Source organism: Trichomonas vaginalis, chromosome III (assembly GCF_026262505.1).
Source record: "Trichomonas vaginalis G3 chromosome III, whole genome shotgun sequence".
NCBI classification, from domain to species: domain Eukaryota; phylum Parabasalia; order Trichomonadida; family Trichomonadidae; genus Trichomonas; species Trichomonas vaginalis.
In genome coordinates, this window is record NC_067205.1 from 3,776,067 (window position 1) to 3,795,871 (window position 19,805).

Below are 19,805 nucleotides of genomic sequence, written 5' to 3' on the forward strand. Positions count from 1 at the left end.
TGTGATGGAATCTTTGCGTCAGAATATTTTCTATTAGTGTCGCAATTTGAACTGCATTGTCTATGATATCGAAATATGAGCGAATCTGATGAATATGCTCTGCTGGAGTAAATTCGTTTAACTGTTCGTTCTGCATGTATTTACTTCGGATAAAAATATCTATTTACTTCATTATTTTCACTCTTCTTCTTGGCATTCGTGGTGGAAGTTGTTTCTTGACATTTTCAATGAACTGTACATTCTCTTTTGTCTCAACTTCTTTCACTGGCGGGTCAGGATTCTTTGACTCGGTTTGTTTTTCAATGAAATTCACGAACTTTGCAATAAGCTCTTGGTTCGTTATTGAAAGTACATCTGGCTTCTTTTCTTCTTGTTCTTTTGGTGGCTCAGTTTGAACAGAAGGTTTCATATGGGCTTCGTGGGCTTCACCCTTGCCATACACCTTAATGCTGTCGCTCTCTGCATTTGCTAATGGTACCTTTCTTTTTCTTACGTATATTTTACCATCTTTACTCTGACTTACGTAATAGAAAGGATGTTGTATTCCTCTTGCGTCATTTAATATAATAGACTCTCGCTCTGATTTTGACAAGCTCATTTTACATCGGTTAAAGTTTTAAGTTAGATTTTTATCCGCAGTCAAATGACTCAGACAAGTCCTACGGACAAGACCCAAGGGGTCATAGATGTTGAAGCATTGAAGAAAGAAATTCGTGAGCAAATTTTATCCGAACTGAAGGAACAAAAACAAGAACAAAATCCAGAGAGACCAAAGAGAAAACTTAGTGAAAAACAACTTGCTGCATTAGCTGCTGGAAGACAAAAGAACCCACGTTTGCTGGCGAAGAAAGCTAGAGAAGAAGCTGAAGCAAAAGCTAAAGAAGCTGAAGCAAAGAAAGAGTAAATGGTTTATTTTTATCCGAATTAAATGTATAGACAAATACCTTTATCTGTTGCGTTCAGTAGTGAAAACCCTGACGTCAAAATAAAGGGGAACAGAGTAAGTTTAAGTTTCCAACAGACTGGATTGTGAACATAAATGAAGAGAAGTACATTGGCATAACATCTATGTATATAACACGTGCTTTCAGAAAGGTTGACTTTATACTTCAAGTCGAGATAGAAAATGACGAACAGTCTTTAAGCGCCCAAAACATTCACATATACAAATACTTCAATGACAGTACGACGTTAGAAGACTGTATAATTACATTTTACGAAAATTTTCAAAAGAAGTTTAACATTGAAGTACAAACTTTACAGCCTTTACGTGAGTTTCTTGCACAACTGAAAGAAGAAGGAATTGTAGAAAGATTAATAGCTTTTCATTACGAGTTTGTATCAAATGCCGATGGAACTCATGACTGTCAATTCATTGTATTCTCACCATTCAATGAAGTAGCTAAAGAGAAAGAAAATCCATTACGTATAAGATTTCAAATCTCTGAACCAAGTGATGATTTCAAGAATGTTTTCAATTATGATGCAATGCTTCCGAGGAAAAATGAATTTTCCGAAATTAGATTTCCAGGTATTTGGGATAGAAAGCAAGCTATATTATATTCAAACTTAAGTAAGGGAGTTGAAAATGAGTTCATTGGTCATACAAGAACTTCACCACTTCCTAACCCTAAATACTATAAATTAACCGGCTTCAATCGTGAGTTTTGGATAGACATGTTCTCCACTCATGACCATAACTGCCCAGTGTTCTTACCTCCAGACCATAAGGACTGTCTCTACATTGAAGCACAACTCTTAAACTCTACCATCGCAGTATTGTAAAATCTACGCTAGCTTTATTTTTTTCACGAATGACCTCATTGCTGACAAAAATAAATGACCTCATTGCTGACAAAAATAAATGACCTTATTCATGACCTCATTCATAACCTCATTCATGACCTCATTGCTGACAAAAATAAATGACCTCATTCATGACCTCATTGCTGACAAAAATAAATGACCTCATTCATGACCTCATTGCTGACAAAAATAAATGACCTCATTCATGACCTCATTCATGACCTCATTGCTGACAAAAATAAATGACCTCATTCATGACCTCATTCATGACCTCATTGCTGACAAAAATAAATGATCTCAGAACTTCAACTTACGAATAAAGCTTGTTTTAGTCGTTATTGAGAAGTTAAACTTTTCAGCAAAGCAAGGACTAGAAGACTTACATAAGTCGAATGCAATCTCTTGACCGTCATAAAGTGCTTTATATAACTTCATTAAACTGAACTCAGAGTCTTTGTCATATGTTCCAACAGGTATGTGAACGTTCTTATCTTCATTGTAATAGCATTGTATAGCTTCAGGAAACATTTCATTAGCTGTTAAAGCAAGGACGTCTTGTTTTACACCTTTACAACGTGCATGAAATGCAACTTCATTTAAATCGTTAGTGAGTAAGTCTATGTAGGTCTTCTTTCCACAAAATATTGACTTGTATGCTAAACTTTGTTTTCCAGGTGTTATTTCTGCAAAGTCGCTATGAAATTGACCAAGGTTCTTTCCTATAAGTTCGCGACCGTATCTCTTCTTAAACTCTGCTGCAAGCTTTGGTATGTCTTCATTGAAAATATGCATGCTATCACAGTCCTGGTAGAAGATTTGAAGTCCCATATCTTCTGCAGTACAGAATACTTCACACATTATTCTCTTCGACATTGACAGAATGTTAACACCAAGTGGACAGAAGTTAAAGTGTCTGCAAATGCTTTTCGTTAGCTTGAAAATAGTTTTATCTGAACACATCCAAACCTTCGAACTTCACTATATGGTTGTAGTTTCTGATGGCATATCTTATAGCATCTTTGTCATTTACTATGGTTATTTTTGACTCAATAGGAGATAGAATAGTTTTGCCATAAATACTGTTCAGAATGAGCTTTATATTTTCTTGCAAAGGATTCCTTCTTTCTTATACTTTAACCTTAACTCAAACAACTTCTTTACTTCATCTCTTATTCTAATATCTCTGTTTCCATCGTAATAGTATCCTTGCAACACTTCACATTTGACACCTTGATATTTTATGAGGTCTTGTAATGTTATATGGTCAACATGCATTAAACAGCAAGTGTTTGAACTTCTGGAACGTTAAGTTCTGGATTTAGTTCAGGGTCACAAACTATTAAAGGAAAGTGTCTATGTATTCCAATCTCTGTTATCTTAATGAGAACAAAAAGAAGCCAGACATAAACTTTTCACCAATGGGTTCCTTTTGGTCGTCATCGAATAAATGTCTCATGAGATACTCTGTGCTTAACATTTCTTTCTTCATAACCTTTGGAATACCTTCTAAAGTATAAAGTCTTGCTATAGCTGATGGATATAATGAAACAGCGTCGAAATCAGCAATGAGTTTCTTTTCGCTCTTTTGTTTCATGTTATCTGACAGCATACATCTTCCACCTTGAATACAGCGTGAAATAAATTCTCTTGGTTTATTTGAGAGGTCATATAAATTTCCATTCGGGAAGTACACTCTGTTCTCAAATAATTTGTTAGCAATTGAACAAATACTAACGTAGTCATAAACGTTTAAATCAAATTCTTTCAATATGTCATTGCGGAACTTAACAAACCTTCTCTTAAAATTCTTACATCTTGTTTGCAATAGAATGTGCTATACTTTTCTAAGTCGAAGTGGTTCTCATCTATTCTGCAACCTTTGATGGAATCTATGTTTTTCATGAATGTATCTGCATCCCGGATAAACTTACATGCTTCAGAAATGACACCAGTTCTGTTGTCATTTGCTAACAAAGTACTGCTGTAGTAGTTGTAAGGAAATACTTCTTTCAGTCCTGTTTGTAAGTTAAACATAGCAGGAAATAGTTTAAGCTTCTTATTTATAACACTGTAAGAGTCTTTTATAATAATTGCCCTTCCTTTATATAAGCCAGTTATTTGCATTGTTCGTGAACCTTTAATGATGGGAGTTCCTTTCACTTCTGTCATGTGTCTTAAGATGAAGTTTATATCATAACTGAGGTTATGGAAATATATTAAACTCTTGTCAGGAAGTCGCTCCAAAAATTCTGTTGCACAGTTCTGACCCCAAATGCTTTCACTCACAGAACCATCTTCACTGTCGTAACAGATGTTAAAGGCTTTATGAAAGCCGTCTGTGCTACACTCAAAGTCAGCAAAGAAAACGTGCTCAGGTATGAACTTACACTTAGCATTATTTACTTCTTTTGACTCTGCTTTCTCCTTCAGTCGAACACAATACTTAGGAGAATATGACCAGTCTTTAAATGGTGCAAGGTTCTGTTTATATAAGTCAGTCGTATATGTGAAAAGTTCTCCATAAGAAATAGGTTCGAAATATTTGCACTCCCACAATGTTTTCATAACATCCCATAGAGGTGTAGTTCTATCATTACGAACAACATATTTGTTCTCTCTCTTTGTATAAATCTTCATCTGTTTCTCAATGTTCATTCCACCACACTCCTTCAAGATTTCTCTGTAATTTCTGATGAAATATGTTGTCATTGGTAATCTTTCATTTAGCATGTAGTGGTCTTCAACAAGAAGTAAGTCAATAGTTCGAGCAGTTTCACATTCTTTTGGTATGTAGTGAATTATTCTGTTATCTTTGGAGTTGTCGAAATAACCAATGGTAACATTAAATGCTATACCTGTTGCGTCAGAAATTTCTTGTACTTTACTTTGAGGAAAGTCTCTAACACGAATGACTTCTCTCATGTGGTCAATAGTTTCTTCATTTACTCCAGCCTGAATGCAAGCATAAACGAAGCAGTTATCTTCTGTCATAAGTGTTGCAGTTCTTTTGTTCAGTTCATTGAAGATTTGGTAGCGTTCAAGATTTATAGGTAATGTGCAAAGATACTTCCAGAACTGCCGCTTCTCTTCTTATAAAACTTCTTTTCACCATTATCTTTCCAAAAGCTTTCTATAAGTGCTGGGTTTCCTGTTTGCTTAAGAGCTTCCAAAATGGCTTTCTGGTCATTTGTCAGTGTGCTTTCATCTCTATATGGTCTCTTTTTTGGTTTGCCTTTCTTTACATCTGACATCGTTAAGCCTTCATATTCTGTTAAATCATACATCTTTATTTCAGTAAGATTCTTTATGTTTGTCAAGAAGAAGTCATAGTGCATTTCAACAATACCTGCAGCATTTGCTTCTATCTCTGATATAAAGTTCTCCTTCAAGAGCTGATGTAGTAATGTTCCAATATTATTGAGGTTTAACGTAGAACATTCATACTTTCCACCAAGTTTATAACATACCATCCATCTTTGTTGGGAGTTTATTTTAATCTTCTCTAAGAGTCTCATGAAAACCTTACCGAAATGTTTGTGTAAGTAGTCTCTGTTTGGTTCATCTAAAGCTTCGATGTTAAAGTCAATGAGTCTATTGCCTGACTTCACATTTCTCTTCTATTCTCTTCATCTTTCTTTAACCATCTCTCACCTTCTTTTGGTTTGTCGTCAATGGAACGAAGGACATCGTTAGCTTTGCGAACTTGTTCTATAGCACTTTTAAACATCTCTCTTCTCTGTTGTTTCAGTGTGTCGTCTCTTCTTCTTGTTTTGTTGTAAACAGAAATTCATCAAAAGTGACACCTCAGAAAAGCTAAAATATTGAATTTTTTGGAACTTTTGATAGAGCACGTTTTAAATATTAATTACAGTAAATGTATATTTTGTAAAGATTCTTTTTAATAAAAAAATAAAATTTTGAAGAAGAACACAAATCTTCTGAAAAATAATATCACATAAACTCATATTATTTTCTAATATATAACTATTTTATATAAAAATCAAATTCAATGATCTTAAAAGCGAAGGATAAACCTCAAAATTTACGAATATAATGAGTGGGAAATATAATGCTTATCTACATAAAACCATATGAAATATCAATTTTTGCTTTACGCCTATTCCCACTCATTATATTCGTAAATTTTGAGGTTTATCTTTCGCTTTTAAGATCATTAAATTTGATTTTTATATAAAATAGTTATAATTAGAAAATAATATGAGTTTATGTGATATTATTTTTCAGAAGATTTCATTCTATATGCCTATGAAAAGTACTCACAAAACTAACTTTTTCTTAATTATAATTAAATCTAGAATATTGTATTATGCTTAGTATTATTTCATTTTTCTCATTCAATTTAGAATTTACAATTGTCAAAAAATTGAGAGCTGTCACTTTTGATGAATTTCTGTTTATTACAGTTTCACCAACGTTTGCATTTGTTATGTCAAACATTTCTCTTCTTACTTCATGAGGTACTGAACGTCTATGATATAAGTCAATAGCAACGTCATTTAAAGGAAATGCTCTTGCATGGACTTCGTCCTCGCCGCGTTGCGGCTTTATGAACTCATGAATTCTATCATAACTTATTGCACCATTATAGTCATTGAGGATGTCAGCGAGTGCTTTTTTGTTTGTCGCGTAATGTTTTGCAACATCTATGTTAGCTTCTGTAAGAAGTTGTTTTATTTCCGAGTGTTCTAACTTAGACAACTTCCGATACATCTTTAGTAGGAAATAAAAAAATTTCTTAGAAAAAAATTAGCTTAGATTTTTTAAGGCTATTTTTAAAATATTTCGAACTTTTTATTATAATGAAACACATGCAAGATTGCAAGTTCTTTTCATACAATGCTCTCGCTACTGCCATCAAGAATGAGTTCAATAATGCTTCAAATGTTAATGTTATCTTTAACAAGAAGTTTGTGAAAGAATCTAAGTTCGGTCAGTATGTCAGACCATTAGCTATCGTCATTGACCGCAAACGTTATACTTCACAAGAGTTAGCAGTAGTTTTGAAACAAAAGAGTTTCTTCGTGAATGTCAAAGATACTCATTATACTGTTATAAAGAACTCTAACGTTGACTTCTTCAGTATTGCTATGAATCTTTCCGAACAGAAAGAATATAAGAAGGGTGAAACATCTGTGAAATATTATCCTTCATCTCTGAAGACAATAACGAACAAAGATGTTATACAGAAATTCTTACCAAAGATTGAAGAAGCTTCTATTGACATTGACGAAGGAAGTGAAATGGTTGAAGAAATAGACCCTGAAGCTATTTAAGCAAAAATATATTTTTGGTGAAGAGGTGAGATCTCACCCGTTTTTTCACCTCTTTTTTCACCTCATTCTCTCTTCGTTAATGTTGTCGTGACTTTATCGTTAATGTTGTCGTGACTTCTTCGTTAATGTTGTCGTGACTTCTTCGTTAATGTTGTCGTGACTTCATTCTTCCTCTTTGAAGATATCGAAATATTCTGTTATTTTTTCCTTCAGTAATGTTAAGTCTTCTTTGAATGTAAGTATTGTGCAACCTTTGATGTCATAGTGTGTTTGAGGTAACGTATCTTGAACTATTTGTTTCACATCTTCATTCGGTGTCATTGAAATCGGTAAGTTTTCACGATAGAACCAGTTTCTGTCAGATTTATATATCTTAGCTAAGTCATAAAAGCTCTTGTTGTTTCTTCTGACTAAATGTAACATAACCATATCTTTATCTTCTTCATTTTCCAACTCTTCAGTATATATCATATACTTATAGCTCTTTTCCTTTCCTTTTGGTACTGAACGTGGTATTCTTTTCTGTATGCTTTTGTCTTTGGATTCAATGACTTCATCTTTTGCATGAAGTTCCTTTTCCATCTCTCCACGTTCTGCTTTATATAGTTCATCTAACATCATGAAAATATAACAAGCATAACGGGGCCAAGCCCACATTGCTACAGCATTTACTAAAAGTCTATGAACAATAATAATCAAACCAGGAGCCAAATTCTTGCGATTTTCGTACGGAATCTCTTCCCCCGGTTTTCCGAGGGAAGCAATCATATGAGGAAATTCTTCTAAAAGTTCTTTTGTCTGTTGGTTTTCAAACCAATGATATGCTTGCTTTGTAGAACGAAGAGCATTCATTATACTCTGCATTTGGTACATGTCATCTTTGACTGAACGAATGAGACGTAACTGTTTGTTATACTGTATGTACTCGTATTCTTCATTTATGGCTTCATGAACGATAGCAGTTGTTGTGTTCTCTAATGTTGTCATTACTGTTTCTTACATACAAGATAAAAATTTTTGTTAGAAAAAAATTAGCGTTATTTTCTGACTTTCATAAAAGACCAAAAATAAACGCTTTACATGTATTTTTCAGCAACATCGTCAAATAATTTTATAGCTTTATCTATCTCATCTACTTCAAACGTTTCTTTACCTTTCATGGGAGCACCATACATTTTCTCAAACTTTTCAAGTAGTTCTGTTTCTGCAGCTCTCATATCATTAACGAACACAACCTTGACTCTATTGACTGTACTGTCATATCTTTGAGTTATATTATATGTCCCTTCCTATCTTATATCTTTTTGTGTTGAAGTCCTTCGGTTTCTGAACGATATAAAGTAAGCCTTCACTGCAACGTTCCGTATCGAATGAACCATATGTTATGAAGTTATATCCAACAACTGGGTCTAACCATAACAAAACTATTGTATAAGACTTTTGTCAATGAGATATGCTGTAGTTCCATAGAATCTTACGATATCATAAGCTCAGGATTTCTTGTCAAAATTTTCTGAGTAGAAGCAATTCTAACCCAGTCCTTTGTTTTCTTTTCAGATGGTGTTATAATGTCTGACAAAGAATATTTGTTGTATTTCTTTGAGTATCTTACGTTTAAATCACCTATTCTAACCACTTTGGTGTCATTGTCTATCTTTCTAACTGTTTCAAACTCAATGTTTGACATTACTGTCTTTACATACAAGATAAAAAATTTTCTTAGAAAAAATTAGCGTTATTTTTCTAACTAATGAAATTCATGAAATTTGGTCATTTTTCAGCAAAAATAATGTTTAGGGTAGAAGGTTAGATCTAACCTCATTTCTACCCTCATTTCTACCCTCATTATTTATAACCGTTTTACATGGTAAACGTTATGAATTCGTGAGATTCTAAACAGTTTTGTAGCTTCTATTTCTTCAGTTAATATATCGAATGTTTTAACAATGCCGAAGGTTTCTTTATACTTCTTCTTGACGTCAGATAGAAGGAAATCGTCAGCAGTTGGATAGTTTTTGTTCAGAAATTCTAACATGTCCATTTTATCTTCTGCTGGCTTTTCTGCTTCTTTCTTTAAGTCTGCATAGTCGTTTCTCATACGTTCTATCTCTTTGACTGAGTAGTTATATTTCCTCATTGCTGCTTTACATTTTGAACATTGCGGCATCGTTTTTGCGTTATATTCTGAAACCTTACCTGCTAAAACAACCAAGGCGTCAATGGTTTTCTTTAAATCTGAAGCAGTTGGTTTTATCTGTTCATTCCATACCTTACCTCTTCTATCTTTATCTCTTATCTGCCATACACATTTTGCAGCTAATGAAACAAAGTTGTCGTATGTCTTAAACTCCACCGATTTATATATGTCAGAGATGTTCTTATATACCATGTCGCAATCTTTGTCCATAACTTTATGGTTGCAATGATATCCTAGAAACTCATAGTTTACTTTACGTATGAACTTCTTTATTTCTACTGAGTCAGTTGGTTTCACATCTATTTCATCGAATTCAGGAATAGTTAGTTTTTGCTGCTGAATTTCAGGCAATTTGGGTAAATGGTCAATAATGTCCTGCATTTCATAAAGATACTGTTCATTTTCTTCATCCTGTGCGGTACAGTCTAAATTACTTGTTAAAAGTTCTTGCTTTATCTTCTGGATTTCTGTTTCGAAAGTATATGAAGAAGGAATGAAGCTTTTCATCTCTACTAACATAGATGTTGGATTCATGACTAACGAGTTTGGTGCTGTAGTTGTTTGAATTGTTGTTGTGCCGATTGTTGAAATCATATCTTTTATACAAGATAAAAAATTTTCTTAGAAAAAAATTAGCGTTATTTTTCTATCTTAAGGAAATTCATGAAAATTCATGAGACCCAAAGGTCAGAGCCGCAAAGCGGCTAGGGTAGAAATGAGGGTAGAAATGAGGTTAGATCTAACCTTCTACCCTAAACATTATTTTTGGTCGTTTATGACAAAATAAATGGTTCATTTACTCACAATATTTTTGTACAAAACGACCCCAAACTTTTAACTTCTTTTCTGCAGCTTCTAATGCTATCTTAGCGAGTTCATATTCTCTAAATTCTCTCTTTTAAATCTTCTTGTTCCCATTGGTCTAGTTCGTATGGAGAATCTCTATAACCATAACACATCTCACGTTCATGTTCTAATTGTTTTTCATGCATTTTCCTAACTTCTTCTTCAAACAAATGTTTTGCATTCTCTACTGTATCTTCAAGTTCTTCTTCATCTAATTTCTCATGAACTTTCTTGTCTATGGAGTCCATAATTTTTCCAACTGCTATGCAATATTTTGGAGAAGCCCACATTGCTATATAGTTTATAAGTCTTGGGTCTACATACGTTCCTCTAACCTGTCTGATTTCATCAGGAATTCCCGCATGAATTTTGTATAAAAACCGACCGCCGGAATTCCGGCGGTTGCTATATTCTTCACAAAATGCCTTATAATACTCTTCACAGGACTTATTTTCCAACAACTTTCTAAAGTCTTTCCTAAACTGCTGACACATATTTGTTGCATTAATGTAACCATCCTTGTCTCTACGTAAGACTTCAATACCGTTATAAGTGCCTTTTGTGAATGTTTCGCCATTAGACTTGTTCGTGAACGTTTTTGCTTCGACTGACATTACTGTTCTTACATACAAGATAAAAAATTTTCTTAGAAAAAAATTAGCGTTATTTTTTCTATCTTAAGGAAATTCATGAAAATTCAAGAGGGTAGAAATGAGGTTAGATCTAACCATCTACCCTAAACATTATTTTTGGTGAATTCACCAAAAATAAATGGTACCATTAATGATATCATGACTGTTCTCATTCATGTCTGATTTACATCTAATGAAAAAGTTTAGAAGAATTTTCTTATTCTTTCTGGCATATTTTTGTCTTTCCAGTACTCCCGCTCTAATGGTCCCAGATGTGTTGGCTTTGACTCTCTCAAGTTCTTAGATGGTATAACATCTTCAACGCCTCCTTCATATCTTACTTTATAAGTGTCATCGTTTATGTTGTAGCCAAGTATTTCAATAACCACTCCTCGCTTTGCTTCGTCAATGGTTTCAGCAAGTTTGCCATTACTACTTTCGACTAATTTATGTCGAGGGTAAAACGCAATAGAGTCGTCGGCAGCTTTTATAAGATATCCATTACCTTGCGTAGAGTCTACGATATAATAGTTTCTACTTAACCTTAAACGTTTCTTTGTCAACGGTTTGTCGTCAAGAACTACACGAACTTTTGTACCAGAAATGAGGGTAAATTGTGTTGAATTTCTGATATTTTGTGTTTGGCTTCGTTTCTTTTGTATATACTTTTCTTCTTGTTGTTGTGTCATTGAATTTGGTGTATGTCCTGTTGTAGAATGTGTTGAGGAATTATATACTTCGAGAAAATGTTTCATTGTTTCTTCGGTAAAGTCTCGCTCTTGATTTAAATCTCTGAGCGTTCTTATGAAGCGGTTTATGATGCCGAGTATGTTATGGTTATGGTCTTCAGTAGTGTAGTGAGTTATGTTATGCTTAATGAGAAATTCTGTGATTTCATTACTGAGGTATGCACTGTCTTGGTCTGATGTTAAAGTACTTGGGCTATGTTCTGCTACAAACTTTTGTAAAACTCTTAACACTTCACGAGTTCCTTTATTTTTCATTGGATATGCATATGCTTTACGAGTGTTAACATTAATGAAAATCAAAAATGGTTTATGACCTCCTTTTCTGCTTTGAATGAGAGTGTCAATTTGGTATGCGTCAGGAGTGTTGGAGTAAATTGGTAAAAAGTAGTCGTAAGGGTTTATTTTTGTTTGATGTACAACATTTTTGTCAAAGAACCTTTTCACTTCAGCTCTGTTAGTAAATCCCCAACTCTTTGCTGCTTCATTGAACTTCTTAAATGACCTCCATGGATGTTGTTTGAATACTTCTTTCAAGCTCATTTATGTAAAGTTAAAGATTTTATTCTAGGCTCAAGCGCGTTCATTGAACGCGGTACCATGCGAATATAGTCACAAATGGTGGCATATAATCTGCACCCGAGCCTGTTGGATTTGTTGTGAAAGTGTGGACATGATTTCCTCCCGGTTCAGTTGGTCGAAAAATCTTTTTTGCTGAATTGTTATAAGATGGAGATAAAACGTCATGGCCAGCTTCATACTCTGAGTTGTATAATGGGTGGTCTCTTAATGAGTGGCTATGGTCGCCAGAAAAGTTTGTCGTTCCTGTATGAGTGTGCGGCGGAAGGTTTGCTTCTTTAATTTTCTTTGAACCTCCTGCTTGCTTTGAAGAGTTAGTACAATATAAGAATTTGTCTACAATCTGCTTCCATGTACCAAAACCTAAAACACTTGCTGGATTTGTTGAGTTCATTGACGTATAAATAGAACTAACAGGATATAATGTTTGAAGTATTTCATTTTTCATGCTTGTAATCACATCATTTACTTCCGACTTCTTTGCATAATTTTCATCTACATAAGTTTTATCTGCTTTAAGGTCTAAACATCCTGAAACCCATCCTGTATCAGCTTTAACTTTAAAAGTCTCCGATGTCCATTCCATATCCGCCTTCTTCTCTAACTCATCGTTAACATAAGTTTTATCTGCTTTAAGGTCTAAACATCCTGAAACCCATCCTGTATCAGCTTTAACTTTAAAAGTCTCCGATGTCCATTCCATATCCGCCTTCTTCTCTAACTCATCGTTAACATAAGTTTTATCTGCTTTCTTATCATATAAATCTTGAGCAGTGAATTTAACATTATTTTCATCATCCATGACATAAACATTTTTACAGCTAATGCCTTTCGTCGTTGTTATGTTTTCATTCGATGTTAAACCTTGTGGAAAGTTAGGAGGTTTATAATATAATGTATCCCCACCAGTTCCTTCAATACTTTCTATAGCAACAGTAGTGAAGGATTTATGTGTATGGTTCTTGTCAGCTTTACTATTTAATGTAGCTTGAAGTTCATTTATATCGGAGATATTGTGTTTATGAGATTTCAAAACTTTGTTCATTGCTTCAAGTTCATCTTTGCTGGCTTTACTTTTAATAGCATCTTCAAAAGTTATTTTTGCCTTAACTCTCAAAGTAAATCTTGGTTCAACTAATACACCGTTAACAAAGAAGTATGAAGCATAAATTTCATTGTTATAACCAAATGCTTCTGGTGCTTTACCTGTGTCATACTGTACAGTACAGTGTATGTCATAACCTTTAGCACGAATGTATTTATATCTTCTTTCATTAACATCTTTCGTCTTCACTTCTTCATCCTGTGTTAAATATCCATGATAATCCGTTATAATCTGTTCCTCTGAACTTATATAATGAACATGGTTTTTATCTGCTTTTTCTTCAGCTCTTGAAGAACGTCCACTTCGCCATCTTTGGTGTCAATAATGAGACTTTGAGTTAAAACCTTTCCTGTCTTAATGGATGTTTGTAAAACTTCTTCTTCACCGTGTTCGGGGTCATAGTCGTCATCATATCTTGTGAAATCAGAGATGTTGTCATACATTAAGCATATCTGTCTCAAAAGTTCTGCTATTTGAAACTGGAACGAAAGATATACAGAACTTTCATCATCTCCTAAAGTCAAGTCTGCTTTCTTAAGTATTTCTTGAATGTATGCAATGAGAACAGAGTACCTTGGAAAATATTCGAACAATATTTCATTAGCTGTTGGTTTTGGTGGTTCTTCTGGAGTTTCTGTTGTTTCAGTTCCTTCTGTAGGTTCTGTTGGAGTTTCTGCATCTCTTGACTTCAATGCTCTTGCTCTCAAAGACCTAAATGTTAGAGCACCAGGTTTTACAAAGGACTTTATAAATGCTTTAATAGTTCCTGGTAAGTTATTGTTAGCATTAAGTAAGTTCCTTATGCTTCCATCATGTACGTCCATAGCACTATGTAAAAAATCTATACTTTTCTTATAGTCAGCAATAGACTGACTGTGATTTTTTAAAGATTTGTCAATACCTTTAAGCCAATCTTCATGCATGTCTGATACTGAGCCAAGAATATCATTTGCTTCCTTTAGTGTATTTTGTGCTTCTCGTAATGTATCCAATCCCGTACGTGCATTGTTTGCTATACGTCTTACAGTATCTATTTGACTCCTTGTTTCTTGCATCCAACCAGATAAAGTTTTAATAGTATCCGAACCATTTGAAATGAAGTTCAAAGCATTTTTAACGTCATTTAAAACTTCTTCACCAAGTACCGCCCATATCTTTCCGATTTGGTATTGAAGAACTCCATATGAAGCAGCTGTTAAACCAGTATTTATAAGGTTTCATATCCATGATTTAGCAGTTTTTCCATCCTTTCCATCTACACCATCCAAACCGTTCTCGCCTTGAGGTCCTTGTATTCCTTGTATTCCTTGTGGTCCTTGTGGTCCTTGAGGTCCGGTGTCACCCTTCTCTCCTTTCAGTTCATCTTTATGTTCGTTATAATATTCTAATGTCATAAGGTGTACATCATTACTGCTACCAGCAACGCCGAGAATTTGTTTCTCATTCATGACTAAATTCTTTAGGCATTTAATGTTGTCGTCAAATCGAAAGCTCTTTAACAATTCAATGAGAACATTTAATACTTTCACTAATGAGGCATCTACTGTTGAATTTATATATTGCACAGTTCCATCATTTATGATGGGAACCTTGCTTGTTGTAATGAATGGGTCATAAGTGTTAAAAGTATCGAAATCAATGACTTTTTTAGTTTTTCCATCGTCAATGACTAAATCATTGCCTTCAATGGTTAAAGTTGAGTTTTCGTTTACTAGTTCATGTGCTCTTCTTGCTTCATTTGTTTCATACGCATATGCAGCAATAGTCATATTTTAATGAGAATAAAATGTTGTTCTATTTGCAAAGTACAGACCCAAACGAATACGGGACAGTAAAGCTACAAACAAACTTAGGTCTTCAGAATGAAGCGCTTGCTTTCAGAGTTGTTGACTTCAATACTATCGCAACTTTTGTCATAACAGATGAAACAGATTTCATGGAGATTGAAATAGATGACAAAAGAAGTGTTATAACATTTCCTAACAGAGCTGGGTATAGAATAGATAAAATTGCTGGAGTCATAGATACTCTCATAAATGAAGAAACTATTGACAACATAGATGTCGAACTCTCTTCTGAGGGAACATTGAAGTTCAGTTATGCGAAGGAGTTCAAGATAACACGAATGAGTCATAGAGTTCAATTGCTTCTGGGTGCATACCATATGACATTTCCTTTGAAAAGTGTTGACAAAACGATTGAGATGAAATCTGTTCCATATGTATGTTATGGCAACTGTTTATACATTGAGTCTAAAATAGCTAATGTCACAGGTATTTCAGGAGTTAATAGTAAAGGTTCAGTAGAATATAAGTCTTTCTGTTATGCAGTCAATTCAATGTTCATTCCAAACGTTCCTGTCATAGCAACTCATTTAGGTAAATGGGTTCGCATTAGTCCTCATAATTTGAAAGACATGCAATTCAGACTTGTTGACTTTCAAGGAGAGCCTGTAGAACTGAAGGCACCAGTGCGAATGACTGTTGAAGTTGACTTTTTAGAAAATATTAAATGCAACAGCTTACAAGAGAACTCAGAGCTAAAAATATAAAGTATGACTGTTATGTATTAGGTCATGAACTTTGGTTGTTGCTGTTTGATGAAACAAATGAGTTAGTTATGTCAGTCAAGAGAACAGAAAAAGGCGTCAAAGGCGCCGAGCGCAAAGCGCTATATTGTGTTAGTGAAAACTGCACCAAGTCAATAAGATTAGGTTTGCATTATGAAGATGAGTTCGATACTGTTGAAGAAGTTTTGGATAGATACAATAAGTTGTTAACTTGAATTTTTTTTGACTGACTGCTTTAATTTACTAAAACATATTTCAAGCAAAGCTTATAGTCAGTAGATAGTTTTGTATACTCGTTCGAATATTTATACTTAAACTCAACTCCTGTAGTTCCTGGAGTTTCAATGATGCGGATGTTACCTATTTTCATGAATAGTGGAGTTTGACCACAGCATTCGATTTCAGGGTCGAGATAGTCAATGACACATTGTTTCCCTGTTATTCGTGATATAACATTTTCAAGGTCCTCCTTTGTTAGAATTATTTGGTTCTTGCTTATAAGATTTGTCAAAAGCTTCTTATCGTCTTTGAGTAAAATTGTTTGGTATAACTGAAGAAGGTAATGGTCTACGTTATCTGAAGGATTTGTTTGAACATTTGTGTAAGGGTTGTCGTTGGCTTCTCTTGAAAGAATTTGGTCCAGTGGTGGATACTCTAATTTAACATCTGATGTAGCGTTAGCGTTTGAAGCTGTGTTTAAATTCACGGCGCCATGCTCCAAGACCGAAGGTCCCGACTTAAGTTCTGGTTCTTTTTCTTTCAAACACTCTGAACTATAGTTCTTTATGACAATATTGTTTGTCGTTCGTGTGTCAACATTTGATGTTGGTTCAATTGGAACATTAACGGCACCAGCTAAGATGGATTTGCTTCTCATTTCATATAGAATAAAAACCTTTTATATGTATGAAATGAACAATATACTCGACAAGGGTTTGAATGCAAAGCTAACGAATGAAAATATTGTTGAATTCACTGAGACAGGTGCTGTGTATAAAGATGTAGAACTACTGAACAAAAGAGCTAAGGGAAGAAGCAGGAACATGAACAAAGGGTGGAAGCCTATAAAAATTTATGTCAATGATGGCTCAGGAGGTTCAAACATAAAGTATGCAGAAAGTTATAGAGTTTATGCTCTCAAGGGAGAGAAGCCTTCATTTAAGAACAGCTATTCTAACGCATATCCTCAAAAGCTAACGGATGGGGAAGTGGATGATATGAATGACAGCAAAAATATTAACAGAAATGGCGACAGAGATGCATGGAATTTGTTTACCATCAGTCAATTGAAGGTTAAGCTTTAAAATAATGTTGGTCGTTCCCATGGAATATTTTTGACTTTAATGGTATTAGTCATGATATGAATCTCAAGGTATGAACGAGGAGAGATGAGAGACTTATATGCTTCCCAAATTTCTTCAAAAGGTAATGTTATACCTGACTGTTTCCAAATGAGTTCAATGTCATAGCGTGAGAAACCTTGAAAGATAACGAAGTCAGTTATGAGACGTTTTATGTTTAAAGCTAAAAACCTCCATGTTTGCATAAGTATTGCTACAGTTAAATGGTAATGTCTGACTTTAGTAATGATGTTAGCTAATGGTGAGTCTGGTTTTGACACTAAACCTTTACCAGCGAAGTCGTCGCAAACGAGCAGAGTGTTTGAAGGATATTTTTTGAATGGGTATTTTGAAAGTTTTGATAGAATGTAGTTTGTCAGTCGTTTCATATCGTAAACTCCTGAGTACTGACGTAAGTGGTGTTTGTCAATAATTCTTTCCATCTCCTCAGAAGTCTTTTGCATTCCTGACTGTATAAATTCAACGATGGCATAATATTTCCTCTTACGTCGAATGTAACGTTGAAGAAATTCAATGAGTTCACTGTCTGGAACTTTAACGACAGAGGCTTGAACTTTTGACATAAATGTTTTCGCTGTTGAGTCCATAGAGTCTGAAGTTGCTGATATAATGATTTGGTCATAATATGAGTCATTTCCTAAACGTTCTGTTATGAGTATATGACGAATGAGGTTAAATGTCTTACCTGAACCCATCTTTCCACAATAGAAATAAACACCATTTGAACAGAACTCATAGTCCTTACTGAAAGGAAGAATGAGAGAACTGTTGAGTTTGTCTGTAGTTTCATTCATGTCTTCATCTACGTCATGTATTAAATGCTTCATTTTATCTCCATTAAAAATGCAAGTCAGAAATATTCAGAACATAGCACCGAGTCTAACTGACAAGAGTATAAAGATATACTATGAACACGTTATGATGAAACCTACCAAAATTCAAGAAAGTCAGTATACTTATGAATATCCAAGACACTGGGTAGAGTATGTAGGAGGTGAGAAAGCTATTGAAATCAGGCAGGTTCGAAGTATTCCAGCAGGAAGAACAATATTATTGAAGAACTTTAATGTTTTGAGGTATAATGATGAAACAAAGAAGCAAGATAGTTTCCCTGTTGCTGTGTATGTGAACTTAGATACAGGAGATGACATGAAAGTTTTTAACACAAAGCTTCAAACGGTAGTGAGAGAACAACTGACTGCGGAAGGACATCCATTACCTTCAGAAGTTACCATAGCATATAATTTTGAAACAAACTCAATAGATTTTAAAGTCATCTCTGCAAAGAAGTCAGGTTTTACATTTAATGAAGCAGATGTATATTCGAATGAAAACTTCAAAGCTATTGCATGGTTAGATAATGACGATTGCTTTAAGAAAATCTTTAAATTCAGTGACTCAACGATGTCAATAGATGACCTTCGTGGAATGTTACCATCGACGTTTACAGTAGAAGGTTCAGCAGGATTGCTTACAAGATTGTCAATTGGTGGTATTTGGTCTCGTGAGAACATTGTTATAAAATCCAGTATAAGTGAATTTGCTGAAGAATCTATATTATGTCTTTCAAACTACATGTATTCGCCGCCGAAGCATTATAGTATAACAAACTTTGTCAGTAAGTTTAACATAAGACTTGTCGAACCTTCTTCAATGAAAGATGTTGTGCTACCTAAAGATGGAAAGGATGGATCATTATTGAGATGATTTTAATAGCATATTAAATGAGCTTGTTCTTGAAGGTCATTCATGATGAAATAACTGTTGTAGAAGATGTTAGCAATTGTTCAGACATTTTGAAGCGTATAGATGAGATAAGAAAGAAGTTTATGAATGAGAACGTTTATGTTTCATTGACTTTCTCCAGTAACGAGAACTTTTATGAGATAATATTGAAGAGAGATGATTTTAATATGGTGTAAATGGTAGCTTGGGCAGCTTTAGGCGCAATGGGAACAAAAGCATTAGCATTTGGAGCAAAAGCACTTGGAGCTTATGATGCAGTAAATAAAATGAGTGGAGGAAGGGTTTCAAAGACATTAGATGCAAATAAAGGGAAGATTGGAGGCTGAGTTGCAAAGAAGTTAAGATTAAATAAAATAGGGCTCATAAATAAAGCATCCAATTTGGTTGCGACTGAGTCAGAAAATGCTTTAGGAAAGGACGATGAGTTTGCAAAACACGCAAAAGACTTTAATGACCAGATGAAAGGTGAAACAATGCATTTAAATAGATTCGATGGAACTAAAGAAAATGTTTCTTCTCCACCAGTAGTTCTTCCGTATGGTCCCTATGGAATGTATGGAAACCCTTACGAAAGACCATTTGACCCATTGACTGGTGGAAGTAACTGGTATCATTACGGACGAAGAAGAAAGACAGTCAAGTTGGAGACAGACGTGAAGAAAGCAACTAAAAAGAAACCAAGGAAGAGAGTTATAAAGCAATGAGAACGTTTATGTTATGAGAAATTTTTAACGTTAGTTTTATTTTTACTGAAAATTTTTATTTGGATGTAATGACGAAACTATTGAGATAACAAACTACAACGGTCATGAGTTCAAGAACTTGTTCTTCGTTCCGCGTGAGAATACATTCTATCAGATACGAGGGAGAAAGGGTAAAGTTAGTTTAAGCATTTATGATAGCAAACATAATGGAAGATATATA

At 34.3% G+C, this 19,805-nt stretch overlaps 13 protein-coding genes and 3 pseudogenes across 16 annotated transcripts, besides 3 other annotated features; 6 read left to right on the top strand and 10 right to left on the bottom strand.

Moving 5' to 3' along the window:
• Positions 1-19,585: part of a mobile genetic element that runs on past the window's edge.
• Positions 164-517, bottom strand: TVAGG3_0636390 (uncharacterized protein; the record flags this gene model as incomplete). The annotated part of the gene is made up of 1 exon (XM_051241052.1): positions 164-517. A coding segment is annotated over one exon (354 nt), but the record flags the coding sequence as incomplete, so codon positions are not given.
• Positions 1,117-1,785, top strand: TVAGG3_0636400 (uncharacterized protein; the record flags this gene model as incomplete). Its single annotated transcript, XM_001290617.2, has 1 exon — positions 1,117-1,785. A coding segment is annotated over one exon (669 nt), but the record flags the coding sequence as incomplete, so codon positions are not given.
• TVAGG3_0636410 (organellar and viral DNA polymerase type B) lies at positions 2,104-2,664 on the bottom strand (the record flags this gene model as incomplete). The annotated part of the gene is made up of 1 exon (XM_001290616.1): positions 2,104-2,664. The coding sequence occupies one exon, from the start codon at positions 2,662-2,664 to the stop codon at positions 2,104-2,106; it is 561 nt and encodes a 186-aa protein (XP_001290617.1).
• TVAGG3_0636420 lies at positions 4,296-5,276 on the bottom strand (annotated as a pseudogene). Its single transcript has one exon. A coding segment is annotated over exon 1 (981 nt).
• Positions 5,578-5,615: a mobile genetic element.
• Positions 6,191-6,227: a mobile genetic element.
• On the top strand, positions 6,627-7,100 carry TVAGG3_0636450 (uncharacterized protein; the record flags this gene model as incomplete). The annotated part of the gene is made up of 1 exon (XM_051241053.1): positions 6,627-7,100. One exon carries the CDS (start codon positions 6,627-6,629, stop codon positions 7,098-7,100), a length of 474 nt encoding a protein of 157 aa, XP_051087640.1.
• Positions 7,450-8,087, bottom strand: TVAGG3_0636460 (KilA, N-terminal/APSES-type HTH, DNA-binding family; the record flags this gene model as incomplete). The annotated part of the gene is made up of 1 exon (XM_051241054.1): positions 7,450-8,087. A coding segment is annotated over one exon (638 nt), but the record flags the coding sequence as incomplete, so codon positions are not given.
• TVAGG3_0636470 (organellar and viral DNA polymerase type B) lies at positions 9,134-9,891 on the bottom strand (the record flags this gene model as incomplete). The annotated part of the gene is made up of 1 exon (XM_051241055.1): positions 9,134-9,891. A coding segment is annotated over one exon (758 nt), but the record flags the coding sequence as incomplete, so codon positions are not given.
• On the bottom strand, positions 10,094-10,529 carry TVAGG3_0636480 (annotated as a pseudogene). Its single transcript has one exon. A coding segment is annotated over exon 1 (436 nt).
• On the bottom strand, positions 10,979-12,064 carry TVAGG3_0636490 (integrase core domain containing protein family; the record flags this gene model as incomplete). Its single annotated transcript, XM_051241056.1, has 1 exon — positions 10,979-12,064. One exon carries the CDS (start codon positions 12,062-12,064, stop codon positions 10,979-10,981), a length of 1,086 nt encoding a protein of 361 aa, XP_051087643.1.
• TVAGG3_0636500 (phage tail repeat-like family) lies at positions 12,105-13,145 on the bottom strand (the record flags this gene model as incomplete). Its single annotated transcript, XM_051241057.1, has 1 exon — positions 12,105-13,145. The coding sequence occupies one exon, from the start codon at positions 13,143-13,145 to the stop codon at positions 12,105-12,107; it is 1,041 nt and encodes a 346-aa protein (XP_051087644.1).
• On the top strand, positions 15,409-15,756 carry TVAGG3_0636510 (uncharacterized protein; the record flags this gene model as incomplete). The annotated part of the gene is made up of 1 exon (XM_051241058.1): positions 15,409-15,756. One exon carries the CDS (start codon positions 15,409-15,411, stop codon positions 15,754-15,756), a length of 348 nt encoding a protein of 115 aa, XP_051087645.1.
• Positions 16,010-16,651, bottom strand: TVAGG3_0636520 (uncharacterized protein; the record flags this gene model as incomplete). Its single annotated transcript, XM_051241059.1, has 1 exon — positions 16,010-16,651. The coding sequence occupies one exon, from the start codon at positions 16,649-16,651 to the stop codon at positions 16,010-16,012; it is 642 nt and encodes a 213-aa protein (XP_051087646.1).
• On the top strand, positions 16,677-17,078 carry TVAGG3_0636530 (uncharacterized protein; the record flags this gene model as incomplete). The annotated part of the gene is made up of 1 exon (XM_051241060.1): positions 16,677-17,078. One exon carries the CDS (start codon positions 16,677-16,679, stop codon positions 17,076-17,078), a length of 402 nt encoding a protein of 133 aa, XP_051087647.1.
• Positions 17,371-17,929, bottom strand: TVAGG3_0636540 (uncharacterized protein; the record flags this gene model as incomplete). Its single annotated transcript, XM_051241061.1, has 1 exon — positions 17,371-17,929. A coding segment is annotated over one exon (559 nt), but the record flags the coding sequence as incomplete, so codon positions are not given.
• On the top strand, positions 17,979-18,859 carry TVAGG3_0636550 (annotated as a pseudogene). The gene has a single exon. A coding segment is annotated over exon 1 (881 nt).
• Positions 19,340-19,585, top strand: TVAGG3_0636560 (protein of unknown function, DUF4107 family; the record flags this gene model as incomplete). The annotated part of the gene is made up of 1 exon (XM_001302117.1): positions 19,340-19,585. One exon carries the CDS (start codon positions 19,340-19,342, stop codon positions 19,583-19,585), a length of 246 nt encoding a protein of 81 aa, XP_001302118.1.
• Positions 19,586-19,805: the final 220 nt, after the last annotated feature.